This window comes from Pongo pygmaeus, chromosome 7 (assembly GCF_028885625.2).
Source record: "Pongo pygmaeus isolate AG05252 chromosome 7, NHGRI_mPonPyg2-v2.0_pri, whole genome shotgun sequence".
NCBI lineage: Eukaryota > Metazoa > Chordata > Mammalia > Primates > Hominidae > Pongo > Pongo pygmaeus.
In genome coordinates, this window is record NC_072380.2 from 125,351,918 (window position 1) to 125,367,016 (window position 15,099).

The 15,099-nt window shown below is 38.4% G+C and overlaps 1 protein-coding gene across 1 annotated transcript in view; it reads right to left on the minus strand.

The window, feature by feature from the left end:
• The window catches only part of CSMD3 (CUB and Sushi multiple domains 3), a 1,221,229-nt gene that overhangs the window by 461,569 nt on the left and 744,561 nt on the right, over positions 1–15,099 (minus strand). The window contains exon 16 of the mRNA XM_054498903.2: positions 13,904–14,098. Coding sequence (XP_054354878.2) covers positions 13,904–14,098 — 195 coding nt within the window. The remainder of the gene's footprint in view (positions 1–13,903; positions 14,099–15,099) is intronic.

The following is a 15,099-nucleotide window of genomic DNA, read 5'->3' on the forward strand; positions in this document are numbered from 1 at the left end:
GCCTGAGTAGTATATTTAATAAAATAAAATTTAATAAGATATATAATTTTTAGACTTGTCTAACTTATTTTTCCATAAACAGTTAAATAATTGTATAGCTTTAAATTATTGAGGAAATTTTGATTTTAAAACAAAAATGGTATGAATTTCAGATTCTATAACAAAATAATGAATACACTAATGCATCTTTCATTTTTGGTCTGCAATAAAATCCTTTTCAACTTTCAATCTACATGAGTATAGTTCAGTAGCATTTTATTTTAAAGGCATTCACCAATGAATAATAAATCTTTATATTCAGGAACTGTTTCCTTCTGTGGCTGCAACAGAGGAGAATTAATTTATGTCCAACTGTCTTGCTTTTTAAAACAGAAAACTCTAGATGACTTAGTCCTCACTGCTTGACACTTAGAAAGATAACTTTCTTGTTTTATACTACATCTCATGGCCTGGTGTCCCTTTCAAGTTCTTTTGGGATTCACTGGCTGGCTTATTACTGGCAAATTCAGAAGCGGGCTTTATAAAGTAGAAATGTAACTCAGAGAGTAGCTGAGAATATATGTCAAAAACTTGCTGTCTCTCTTCTTGTTGTTTTCAAAATCAGTATGTAATTTATTACAACAAGGTGAAGAATTTATTCACCAAGCTTCCAAGGAGATAGAATGTCAACCGAAAACCATTAGAATGGAATTAATGAATCTTTCCTGGGTGCAGAGTACAGTGGAGTGGATTTTCTGGTAACTTGAGGATTATGTGTGTGACAGAGGAACTGAATTCATGTGAACAAAGACATGGGCCCTGGAAAGTAAAATAGAAAGGGAGAGAGAAGAAGAGCTTAGTGATGGGAGGACTGTGTGTGTGTAAGCATAGGGGAAGACAGAAAGGGAAATAAATGATAATGATGATGGTGGTGATGATTTTTACAAGCTATCTTGAATGGTGAGTGAGAAGGGGGAAAAGATGGCCTAGAAAGGTATTTGAGAAGCCTTCTGTTTACTTCGTTGTATAAAACACTTGCATCCTAACTCAAAAAAAAAAAATCAAAGTAAAAATCTGTGTTATTTATCAATGCTTCTTAAATAACTTTGGTCTAGTTCTTGAGTCTGACTGAGATGAAATCATACTAGATAATTGAGCCACATTAGGAGCTAAATTATTAGCAAAATTGTACTGTGGGTAAAAATAGGATAAGACATGAGCAGAATATCAATGCAAAGCCAAAAGGATATTGCAGAGAGTACTTTGAATTTGAAATGATAATTTGGGGGAGAATGCACAATTCAAGATATGATGTTCCAGCTAGACTCTAGGTGCTAGAAGATTGGACTTAAACAGTGTTACACAACTTCACAACAAAAAAGAGTAACTCAAGAAACTTTCTCCTGAAATAACTACTTTGCAAAATGATTCTTAAGGCCCTAAAGGATATCCAATTTCTTGAGACATTGATGTGCTTTCTTAGAAGGAATAGAGGTTGCTGTCCAATATATGATTTCTGAACTGCTTCACTGGCCTAGCACAATGGATTGATTGCGGCTCTTTTCTAATGTCCATGAAGGTATTGTATAAGCTAATGGAAACATTGCTCTCAGGTGTCAATAATATAATTTTTTTGTATTATTTATACTGTTTTTAAGCAGATATTTATCTATAACTATGTCTGTATAAAAAGTGGGAAAACACACCTGTCCCTTGGAAGGGTAGCCTGCTTCCTTTAGCCCATCTAATTCATTTCTGTTACTTCCTTGTTCCTGTAAGCATTTGAGATTATGATTCCCGATCTGTGGCATTAGGCATTAGGTGCTATCTGTAGACTCAGATTCACCAAAACTACCATCTAGTCTAGTGGCAGTTGGCTTCACCAACCTAGAGGACATAAATATCTAGATGAAGTTGAGTTGAGCAAAAATTTTGGAAAAACATTTTCTGCCTGTGTGTTAAACTCACAGAACAAATTAAAAGCAAGACATCCACTAGGAAGAAGTATTAAAAGACTGGAGAATCAAAAGTACCTGCAACAAGATGATGACAGAATTACCTATAGCTAATTTACCAAATAATCACAGACACTCTCCTTTACAAACTGATCTCAAGAATCTGGTAAAGCAAATCAGAACTGAGAAAAATAAGTTAATTATGGCTATATTTAAGAAAGAAAGCCAAGTAATGATGCTCAGATCATTTGAGGTAGAAACAATGAGGCAGATACCTTTTGGCAGACAATGAAGCAGGCAGACAGTCTCAAGCCCTTGGAGTTGGCCCCTGGATGGGCAGATTTAGGTGGGCAGAGATAAGTGGGTTTCCCAAATCCCAATAAGAAAATCCCCTTGATGAGTAAAATATTACCCTTAAAGTTTGCCTTCTGTATAGCAGTACTGGTCACAAGGAAAATTCCAGTGACAAGAAATTCTGTGGGATTTTACTGGTTGATTACAGGATTCTGGAATTTTGGGGGTCAAGGATGGTTCCAGTTTGCATTGCCTGGTACAGTAAAGGAAATTCAGTTGCCGCATGTTCCCTTGAAAAAAGAATTAAGTGAAAGGACTATCTTAGCTAGGTGCCGTGGCTCACGCTTGTAATCCCAGCACTTTGGAAGGCCAAGGCAGGTGGATCTTCTGAGGTTGGGAGTTCAAGACCAATCCTGGCCAACATGGTGAAACCCCATCTCTACTAAAAACATAAAAATTAGCTGAGCATGGTGGCACACATCTGTAATCCCAGCTACTCGGGAAGCTGAGGCAGGAGGATTGCTTGAACCTGAGAGGTGGAGGTTGCAGTGAGCCAAAATCGTTCCACTGCACTACAGCCTGGGAGACAGAGACTCAATCTCAAAAAAAGAAAAAAAAAATGGAATGTCTTACTCATATTTCAGGAGACACACATACACACGCTTAAGTGGAGAAATAAAATTGAAATGCTGTTATGTTGTGTCTCATTTCCAAATTTCCTTGCACTTAGGCTGGTAGAAAGAACTCTGAAGGTTATGATACAGATGAGCTGGACGATGTCCTCAGAGGCCCCTGAAATTCCGATAATACTACAAGAAAGAAAAAGGTAGATTTAGGGTATGAAAAGAAGGAATTTCAAGAAGGAAGATTCTTGTGAGAAAACTGTACTTCAAGAGGGCTGAACTTAGTGAGGAGGCTCACAAGATATCCAAAAAGGGCCCGGACTGTGCAGAATAGTAAAATAAAGGAACGTGAGGGAAGCTGTGTTGTGAAGGGAGGACAGCAGTTTAAGCAACTGCTATGAGTGGGACACTGATGAAGACAGAGGAAGAGGAATTTTAGAAAGCTTTCTGTGTGACACATTGTGAAAATCCCTGGGTCAGCTCATTAAAGGAGATCCACAACAATCATCTACACAGTTCTTCAGGGCTTTAAGCTGTTTCTTTGAAGAAGATACCATGAAGAGACTGGCCCTAGGTAGAGCCAGATACATTCAGGCTACTGTCTCAGTGTCAGTGAAGGAGTCATTGGCTGCCATAAAAACAAGTTAAGATGACAGTTTGTGGAATTCAGTGTGACATAACTACAATGCTGATTACAGTAATGTATTTTGTTTTCCATTAGCATAACTGAAAGCTCATAAGGCCTTAAAAGGCAACTAATCTTTCTTCTTTATGGTGATAATTGGATCAACCCATTCTAGAGAAATGAGTTCAAATTTTCAGAAAGCCCCACTCTATCCTTAGTTAATGCATCAGTGTTGAACTTCAGGTCAGTGAATAAAATATATAACCAAATTATGTTAAAAAATTGTATTTAAGTTATCTGAAATGTGGGATCATAAAACTGCAACACATTATGATATTTCTCCCTTTTGGTCTGACAATCCTTATTCAAGGACTATGGCATGTGAAAGTTTAACTATTCTCAAAGATTTCCCAAAGTTTTAGGGACTGATTGTTTCCTCAGTTTGAGGACTGATTGACATTGGTGGATCACAAATTTGCCAACATGCCTAAACTTTTAGACACTTATGATAGAGAGGAGTTGCGGATGGTGGTAATCTTTAAGTGGATTGAAGTTCTGAGTTTTCAAACAAAAACATTTTACACTGACTTCCATTGTTTTGTAAGTTCTGATTAAAACAAAATGTTCTACCTTCTAATTTTAATACACAGCAATCCATATACATACATAACTTTTAACAATGAATTTGATTTTGAAGAAAACAAAACAGAAGTAGAAATTTAGTTGTATTAACCAGAAAATACAAACATGTACATTTAAAAAGTTATTCTATTTGAAATGTTTAATATGAAGATAATTTAAAAGTTTCAGCAAAAATATTAAGCATGTTAACATTTGTTAACATTTGTAAATGTTGGAGGCTGTGATAGTGCCCCAAAGATGAACTATAATAAGTAATAAGAAAAATTTTATCTGTAAAAATATAGACTGTCTAGAGAGAAAAGGAGACAGGAGGAGTAGCCTCCCAACCATAGTTCTCTATGTAAGTGGGAGTGGCTCTGGAAGTTTCAGGAATGGTGGGGGGATGGGGAAGTTTTTTTTTTTTATTTTTTTAAATTAGGAAAAATAAAAATAAGCTGAGGCATCAGCTAGTCTCAGGCTTTAATTGTTAGTACCTAAGTAGAATTTAGGCAAAACTAAAGGAAATCAATATAAATCTTAATTAGAGGCTAAGAAATCAAACCCACTTGAGTTATAGAGTTGACAGCAGTCTGCTTTGTTGGGTGGAAACTGGCTCAGAGGTGGTTTGGGATAGAGTAGTAACCTGGCAAGGGCCGCCCTAAGATTGCTTCTGGCCCACTCCAGTTCTGCCTTCCTTGGCTCCAACCTCATCCTTAGTGATGTTTCCACCTTGCTATTGGGTCCACAAACAGGCAGATGTGCCAACTGTGTGTCATTTCACTCACACATAGAGAAAAACAATTCTTGTCCATCAGAAACTTCATCAGGGTTCTCTTTGGGATGTGTGGAGGGCTTATTGGCCTTTGTCAAATTAGAATTCTGAATATTTTATCTTACTTAATTTTAAAAGTTAAATACCATTTGTTTTTCACAGATAGTAGAAAATCTCCCTGAAATTGCTCTAAGTAAGTAGTGATTCATTAAATTATTGATTGATATTACTAATTACTTTTACCTCCACCATGAAGCTAGGCACCAAGCAACCCCAAAACCAATACCCAAGTTAGGCAAATGAGGATCCAACAAAACTCAAAAATTACCTAGAAGTGGTCTCTGTATGTGTCGACTGAGATTTAAAACAAATTTCAGTGCAGGGGAGGGTTAGGCTCAGCTAATGTCATTTCCCAGCTGCAATGGCTCCTGTTTAGCCACAGGGTAACTTTGGAGCTACTCAGCATTATTTAGAAAGGGTCTAATGCTCTGGACTTCTCTAGTCATTCATCAGATCCAACTCACTGTGTCCTCCCCTGCAGTCACACTGAACTGGCTCTATTCCTTTTGCCTGAAACACACTTTTCTCCCATTTCCTACTGTTTCTTCAAATACTAATGTGTGGCTGCAGGGCGCGGCGGCTCATGCCTGTAATCCCAGCACTTTGGAAGGCTGAGGCAGGCGGACGACCTGAGGTCAGGAGTTCAAGACCAGCCTGGCCAACATGGTGAAACCCAGTTTCTACTAAGAATACAAAAAAATTAGATGGGCGTGGTGATGTTCACCTATAGTCCCAGCTACTCAGGAGGCTGAGGCACAAGAATCTCTTGAACCCGGGCCGTGGAGGGTGCAGTGAGCAGAGATGGTGCCACTGCTCTCCAGCCTGGGCGACAAAAGCAAAACTCCATCTCAAAACAAACAAACAAACAAAAATGCTAATGTAAATTTTTCTTACTGGTTCCCCAAGGCCGGATCAAAAACTATGTTAAAAGAATGAATGGGCTCTGGCAAAAAGAATGGTGGAAAAGCGGTGTATTACTATCCATATTATCCATTTTCCCTTTTTACTTTAGTCCATTATTGTGTAACTCCACTATGTTTTTAAAATACCATCATAGTCATAATTATTAACAGAATAGCCCCTGCTGAACCCATACTATTTGAAGTTTGAAAAAGAACACTAAAGGCATCTAGTTCTGCCCCCCTGATATTACTAATGAGAAAGCAGTTAGCAGTAAAAAGAAGGAAAACATTAATTGAAGGGTCCACTAGGAAAACATAATTACGTGGTCTGGGATTACTTCATTATGAGACATTATGAAAATCTTCAATCCAATGAAAGTCATCAATATATAGGTAATGCTTCAATTAAATTTGTTGTACTTTGGAAAATTACATATTAAATATTCTCAATTTATCAGCTAGTCAGTTTGGAGACAAGTAACAGGAAAAACTTGGAAAATAAGAAAAAGAAACTGCTTTTAAAATAATTATTATATGACAATCTACTAAAGGTGTTATACAGTTATAGTTCATCTATTTCTTAGTAAAAGTTCATTTGTATATTTTTTTCCTTTTTCTATTTTTTTATTTTTTATTTTTATTTATTATTATTATACTTTAGGTTTTAGGGTACATGTGTGCAATGTGCAGGTTAGTTACATATGTATACATGTGCCATGCTGGTGCACTGCACCCACTAACTCGTCATCTAGCATTAGGTATATCTCCCAATGCTATCCCTCCCCCCTCCCCCCACCCCACAACAGTCCCCAGAGTGTGATGTTCCCCTTCCTGTGTCCATGTGTTCTCATTGTTCAATTCCCACCTATGAGTGAGAATATGCAGTGTTTGGTTTTTTGTTCTTGCGATAATTTACTGAGAATGATGATTTCCAATTTCATCCATGTCCCTACAAAGGACATGAACTCATCATTTTTTATGGCTGCATAGTATTCCATGGTGTATACGTGCCACATTTTCTTAATCCAGTCTATCATTGTTGGACATTTGGGTTGGTTCCAAGTCTTTGCTATTGTGAATAATGCCGCAATAAACATACGTGTGCATGTGTCTTTATAGCAGCATGATTTATAGTGCTTTGGGTATATACCTAGTAATGGGATGGCTGGGTCAAATGGAATTTCTAGTTCTATATCCCTGAGGAATCGCCACACTGACTTCCACAACGGTTGAACTAATTTACAGTCCCAACAACAGTGTAAAAGTGTTCCTATTTCTCCACATCCTCTCCAGCACCTGTTGTTTCCTGACTTTTTAATGATCACCATTCTAACTGGTGTGAGATGGTATCTCATTGTGGTTTTGATTTGCATTTCTCTGATGGCCAGTGATGGTGAGCATTTTTTCATGTGTTTTTTGGCTGCATAAATGTCTTCTTTTGAGAAGTGTCTGTTCATGTCCTTTGCCCACTTTTTGATGGGGTTGTTTGTTTTCTTCTTGTAAATTTGTTTGAGTTCATTGTAGATTCTGGATACTAGCCCTTTGTCAGATGAATAGGTTGCGAAAATTTTCTCCCATTTTGTAGGTTGCCTGTTCACTCTGATGGTAGTTTCTTTTGCTGTGCAGAAGCTCTTGAGTTTAATTAGATCCCATTTGTCAGTTTTGGCTTTTGTTGCCATTGCTTTTGGTGTTTTAGACATGAAGTCCTTGCCCATGCCTATGTCCTGAATGGTAATGCCTAGGTTTTCTTCTAGGGTTTTTATGGTTTTAGGTCTAACGTTTAAGTCTTTAATCCATCTTGAATTAATTTTTGTATAAGGTGTAAGGAAGGGATCCAGTTTCAGCTTTCTACATATGGCTAGCCAGTTTTCCCAGCACCATTTATTAAATAGGGAATCCTTTCCCCATTGCTTGTTTTTCTCAGGTTTGTCAAAGATCAGATAGTTGTAGATATGCGGCGTTATTTCTGAGGGCTCTGTTCTGTTCCATTGATATATATCTCTGTTTTGGTACCAGTACCATGCTGTTTTGGTTACTGTAGCCTTGTAGTATAGTTTGAAGTCAGGTAGTGTGATGCCTCCAGCTTTGTTCTTTTGGCTTAGGATTGACTTGGTGATGTGGGCTCTTTTTTGGTTCCATATGAACTTTGAAGTAGTTTTTTCCAATTCTGTGAAGAAAGTCATTGGTAGCTTGATGGGGATGGCATTGAATCTGTAAATTACCTTGGGAAGGATGGCCATTTTCACGATACTGATTCTTCCTACCCATGAGCATGGAATGTTCTTCCATTTGTTTGTATCCTCTTTTATTTCCTTGAGCAGTGGTTTGTAGTTCTCCTTGAAGAGGTCCTTCACATCCCTTGTAAGTTGGATTCCTAGGCTTTTTATTCTCTTTGAAGCAATTGTGAATGGGAGTTCACTCATGATTTGGCTCTCTGTTTGTCTGTTATTGGTGTATAAGAATGCTTGTGATTTTTGTACATTGATTTTGTATCCTGAGACTTTGCTGAAGTTGCTTATCAGCTTAAGGAGATTTTGGGCTGAGACAATGGGGTTTTCTAGATATACAATCATGTCGTCTGCAAACAGGGACAATTTGACTTCCTCTTTTCCTAATTGAATACCCTTGATTTCCTTCTCCTGCCTAATTGCCCTGGCCAGAACATCCAACACTATGTTGAATAGGAGTGGTGAGAGAGGGCATCCCTGTCTTGTGCCAGTTTTCAAAGGGAATGCTTCCAGTTTTTGCCCATTCAGTATGATATTGGCTGTGGGTTTGTCATAGATAGCTCTTATTATTTTGAGATATGTCCCATCAATACCTAATTTATTGAGAGTTTTTAGCATGAAGGTTGTTGAATTTTGTCAAAGGCCTTTTCTGCATCTATTGAGATAATCATGTGGTTTTTGTCTTTGGTTCTGTTTATATGCTGGATTACATTTATTGATTTGCGTATACTGAACCAGCCTTGCATCCCAGGGATGAAGCCCACTTGATCATGGTGGATAAGCTTTTTGATGTGCTGCTGGATTCTGTTTGCCAGTATTTTATTGAGGATTTTTGCATCAATGTTCATCAAGGATATTGGTGTAAAATTCTCTTTTTTTGTTGTGTCTCTGCCCGGCTTTGGTATCAGGACGATGCTGGCCTCATAAAATGAGTTAGGGAGGATTCCCTCTTTTTCTATTGATTGGAATAGTTTCAGAAAGAATGGTACCAGCTCCTCCTTGTACCTCTGGTAGAATTCGGCTGTTAACCCGTCTGGTCCTGGACTTTTTTTGGTTGGTAAGCTATTGATTATTGCCACAATTTCAGCTCCTGTTATTGGTCTATTCAGAGATTCAACTTCTTCCTGGTTTAGTCTTGGGAGGGTGTATGTGTTGAGGAATTTATCCATTTCTTCTAGATTTTCTAGTTTATTTGTGTAGAGGTGTTTGTAGTATTCTCTGATGGTAGTTTGTATTTCATGGGATCAGTGGTAATATCCCCTTTATCATTTTTTATTGGGTCTATTTGATTCTTCTCTCTTTTCTTCTTTATTAGTCTTGCTAGCAGTCTATCAATTTTGTTGATCCTTTCAAAAAACCAGCTCCTGGATTCATTAATTTTTTGAAGGGTTTTTTGTGTCTCTATTTCCTTCAGTTCTGCTCTGATTTTAGTTATTTCTTGCCTTCTGATAGCTTTTGAATGTGTTTGCTCTTGCTTTTCTAGTTCTTTTAATTGTGATGTTAGGGTGTCAATTTTGGATCTTTCCTGCTTTCTCTTGTGGGCATTTAGTGCTATAAATTTCCCTCTACACACTGCTTTGAATGTGTCCCAGAGATTCTGGTATGTTGTGTCTTTGTTCTCATTGGTTTCAAAGAACATCTTTATTTCTGCCTTCATTTCGTTATGTACCCAGTAGTCATTCAGGAGCATGTTGTTCAGTTTCCACGTAGTTGAGCGGTTTTGAGTGAGATTCTTAATCCTGAGTTCTAGCTTGATTGCACTGTGATCTGAGAGATAGTATGTTATAATTTCTGTTCTTTTACATTTACTGAGGAGAGCTTTACTTCCAACTGTGTGGTCAATCTTGGAATAGGTGTGGTGTGGTGCTGAAAAAAATGTATATTCTGTTGATTTGGGGTGGAGAGTTCTGTAGATGTCTATTAGATCTGCTTCGTGCAGAGCTGAGTTCAATTCCTGGGTATCCTTGTTAACTTTCTGTCTCGTTGATCTGTCTAATGTTGACAGTGGGGTGTTAAAGTCTCCCCTTATTAATGTGTGGGAGTCTAAGTCTCTTTGTAGGTCACTCAGGACTTGCTTTATGAATCTGGGTGCTCCTGTATTGGGTGCATATATATTTAGGATAGTTAGCTCTTCTTGTTGAATTGATCCCTTTACCATTATGTAATGGCCTTCTTTGTCTCTTTTGATCTTTGTTGGTTTAAAGTCTGTTTTATCAGAGACTAGGATTGCAACCCCTGCCTTTTTTTGTTTTCCATTTGCTTGGTAGATCTTCCTCCATCCTTTTATTTTGAGCCTATGTTTGTCTCTGTACGTGAGATGGGTTTCCCGAATACAGCACACTGATGGGTCTTGACTCTGTATCCAATTTGCCAGTCTGTGTCTTTTAATTGGAGCATTTAGTCCATTTACATTTAAAGTTAATAATGTTATGTGTGAATTTGATCCTGTCATTATGATGTTAGCTGGTTATTTTGCTCGTTACTTGATGCAGTCTCTTCCTAGTCTCGATGGTCTTTACATTTTGGCATGATTTTGCAGTGGCTGGTACTGGTTGTGCCTTTCCATGTTTAGTGCTTCCTCCAGGAGCTCTTTTAGGGCAGGCCTGGTGGTGACAAAACCTCTCAGCATTTGCCTGTCTGTAAAGTATTTTATTTGTCCTTCACTTATGAAGCTTAGTTTGGCTGGATATGAAATTCTGGGTTGAAAATTCTTTTCCTTAAGAATGTTGAATATTGGCCCCCACTCTCTTCTGGCTTGTAGAGTTTCTGCTGAGAGATCTGCTGTTAGTCTGATGGGCTTCCCTTTGAGGGTAACCCGACCTTTCTCTCTGGCTGTCCTTAACATTTTTTCCTCCATTTCAACTTTGGTGAATCTCACAATTATGTGTCTTGGAGTTGCTCTTCTCGAGGAGTATCTTTGTGGCGTTCTCTGTATTTCCTGAATCTGAATGTTGGCCTGCCTTGCTAGATTGGGGAAGTTTTCCTGGATAATATCCTGCAGAGTGTTTTCCAACTTGGTTCCATTCTCCCTGTCACTTTCAGGTACACCAATCAGATGTAGATTTGGTCTTTTCACATAGTCCCACATTTCTTGGAGGCTTTGTTCATTTCTTTTTATTCCTTTTTCTCTAAACTTCCTTTCTCGCTTCATTTCATTCATTTCATCTTCCATCACTGATACCCTTTCTTTCATTTGATCCCATCAGCTCCTGAGGCTTCTGCATTCTTCATGTAGTTCTCAAGCCTTGGTTTTCAGCTCCATCAGCTCCTTTAAGCACTTCTCTGTATTGGTTATTCTAGTTATACATTCTTCTAAATTTTTTTCAAAGTTTTCAACTTCTTTGCCTTTGGTTTGAATATCCTCCCGTAGCTCGGAGTAATTTGATCGTCTGAAGCCTTCTTCTCTCAGCTCATCAAAGTCATTCTCCGTCCAGCTTTGATCCGTTGCCGGTGAGGAACTGCGTTCCTTTGGAGGAGGAGAGGTGCTCTGCTTTTTAGAGTTTCCAGTTTTTCTGCTCTGTTTTTTCCCCATCTTTGTGGTTTTATCTACTTTTGGTCTTTGATGACGGTGATGCACAGATGGGTTTTTGGTGTGGACGTCCTTTCTGTTTGTTAGTTTTCCTTCTAACAGACAGGACCCTCAGCTGCAGGTCTGTTGGAGTACCTGGCCGGCCGTGTGAGGTGTCAGTCTGCCCCTACTGGGGGGTGCCTCCCCGTTAGGCTGCTCGGGGGTCAGGGGTCAGGGACCCACTTGAGGAGGCAGTCTGCCCGTTCTCAGATATCCAGCTGCGTGCTGGGATAACCACTGCTCTCTTCAAAGCTGTCAGACAGGGACATTTAAGTCTGCAGAGGTTACTGCTGTCTTTTTGTTTGTCTATGCCCTGTCCCCAGAGGTGGAGCCTACAGAGGCAGGCAGGCCTCCTTGAGCTGTGGTGGGCTCCACCCAGTTCGAGCTTCCTGGCTGCTTTGTTTACCTAAGCAAGCCTGGGCAATGGCGGGCGCCCCTCCCCCAGCCTCGCTGCCGCCTTGCAGTTTGATCTCAGACTGCTGTGCTAGCAATCAGCGAGACTCCGTGGGTGTAGGACCCTCTGAGTCAGGTGCAGGATACAATCTCCTGGTGCGCCATTTTTTAAGCCCGTTGGAAAAGCGCAGTATTTGGGTGGGAGAGGCCCGATTTTCCAGGTGCCGTCTGTCACCCCTTTTTTTGACTAGGAAAGGGAACTCCCTGACCCCTTGCGCTTCCTGAGTGAGGCAATGCCTCGCCCTTCATCCGCTCGCGCACGTGCATCCACTGACCTGCACCCACTGTCTGGCACTCCCTAGTGAGATGAACCCGGTATCTCAGATGGAAATGCAGAAATCACCCGTCTTCTGCGTCGCTCACGCTGGGAGCTGTAGACCGGAGCTGTTCCTATTCGGCCATCTTGGCTCCTCTGTCCTTTTTCTATTTTTTTTAAGACAGAGTCTTGCTCTATCGCCAGGCTGGTGTGCAGTGGTGCGATCTCGGCTCCCTGCAACCTCTGCCTCCCAGGTTCAAGCGATTCCCCTGCCTCAGCCTCCTGAGTAGCTGGGACTACAGGCATGTGCCACCACACCTGGCTAATTTTTGTTTATTATTACTATTTTTTATTTTAGTAAAGACGGGGTTTCATCATGTTGGCCAGAATGGTCTCAATCTCGTGATCTTGTGATCCTCCCACCTTGGCCTCCTAAAGTGCTGGGATTACAGGTGTGAGCCACCGTGCCCAGCCCATTTATATCTTTATAATAAAATAGATATGTATTATTAGATACTATAGTGGAAGGAGAAATTAATATTTAGAATGTTAATTCCTTCTGTGGCAAATCTAAATAAAGGCCCCTCATTTCAGTAGATTCTAAATTTATATACTATATAATTGATGTTTTATTTTTAATTATGATCAACCTTCCTTCTTACCAACATAATTTGAGATTTTATATGAGTGTATATATACAAAAATAGGCCAAGAGCAGTGGCTCATGCCTGTAATCCCAGCACTTTGGGAGGCCGAGGCAGACAGATCACTTGATATCAAGAGTTGGCCAACATGGAAAAACCGTGTCTCTAGTAAAAATACAAAAAATTAGCTGGGCACGGTGGCATACACTTGTAATCCCAGCTACTAGGGAGACTGAGGCAGGAGAATTGCTGGAATCTGGGAGGCAGAGGTTGCAGTGAGTTGAGATTGTACCACTGCACTCCAGTCTGGACAACAGAGTGAGAACTGGTTTAAAAATAATAATAATTCCAAAGATCATACATATATATCACACACACACACACACACACACATATATATATGCCCTGAACCTTGTTGACTATATTTAATTGGAAAAATAAAAACTGAAAAAAATTAGCAAATGAGGCCTTCAGAAATCATATATTTTAAATAAATGGCTGTTTTAGCTTAAATGTGTTGATTATAATTGATCATTATCAACACATTTTTGAAAATTAGGGTGTACCATGAATAGCTAACATACCAAGAAAAAAATGAATGGAAACTATAAAGTGTATTAAACTATAACTAGGAAGTGTACTAAAGAGAGTTTACACATGTGACCAATATTTACCATTCATTAATCTTTATCTTTTAATAAGAGCTTTTTTTAAAAGGAAGCTTCTAAAAGGTTTCTAAAAATTTATTTTAACATGAAAAATTAAAAGTGTAATTTCCTTAACAAGATATGTTTAATATAGAATACCAAGAAATGTTTTAAGATAATGATTATGACAGTCCTGGTAGGATAATGTGTTTCCTGTTGTGGTTTCTTGTACATAATGATGATGAGGTTCTATTTCTCACTCACTACTACACTTACCTCCACATTTTGGAATTGGTCCACTCCACATTACTTTTCCATCCATAAGAATACATGTAATTGTTTCTGTTCCCTGGGTTTTAATAAATCCTTCTTCACAAATAACTGAAATTGAACTTCCCAATTGAAAGTTGTCCCCAAACCGCCGTGCATTGATTGGTATTCCAGGATCAGGGCATTCATTATGTCCAAATGCTTTAGAATAATATGCAAAGAAAAATACACAAACAAACAACATTAGCCAGAGAGAGATCCTTCTATATTTTGGGAAAGAGAGAGAGACAGACAGATGTTTTAAAAGGTTGTGTTTATTTCTACACAAGTTTTTATTTATTTACTTTAAATTTGGAGGTTCTCCTCTTACCATACCTGTTTGCCTGTGATGTGCAATAAATGTGAATGTTTTAAAATGTGAATTACACTCTAAAATTATAAAATTTCAAAACAGAATTATTTCTGCTTATTTCTGGAGACCATGAGACTAGCTAAGATTATGCAAATATTTCCAGTATAAGCTGGTCAGAATTTCAATTAATTAAAATGAAAAGCAATTGACTATATTCCTTTGGAAACTTTTCTTTATTTTTCTCTATTTCAAACTGGAAATAGAGAGAGAGAGTGTCTCATCGTGAGAAGTAAAGTGAAATGTCTCAATCTAGTATGAAACTGTTACAACTTTTTAAATAATTTTCCTTGACATTTATTTTCTGCCATCTGGGAAAAAAGAAGAGAGTTAATTCTTTTGCAGTTATCATGTTCTAAGCACTGTGATATGTTATTATCTCATTTAATATTTAGAATAGCTGATGAGGAAAGTATTGTCATCTATTCAAAAGAGTAATGTTAGACTCAGGAAAAGTTAAGTAACTTGCCTAATATCATAGAAATAGGGCTTGATAGGATTGAAATGTATCCCCTGAACCGGCTTTTAATTTCTTCTCAACAACCTATTGTATCTTGGATTATTTGTCTCACGTCTCTCAGGAGAACAGGAGTTCTTGAGCTCAGGGCCACTATCTTATTCTACCTTGTTTCTCTCACAGTTTATATTTAGCCAAGTTACAGCAAATAGCAGGAGTATAATAAAAATGGGTTTATTTGAATTTTTCATAGATTATAGATTACATGAACAATCCAAATTTTTCTCTGTATTCATCTGAGTGACCAACTGTGTATTATAAAATTTTTATGTATTA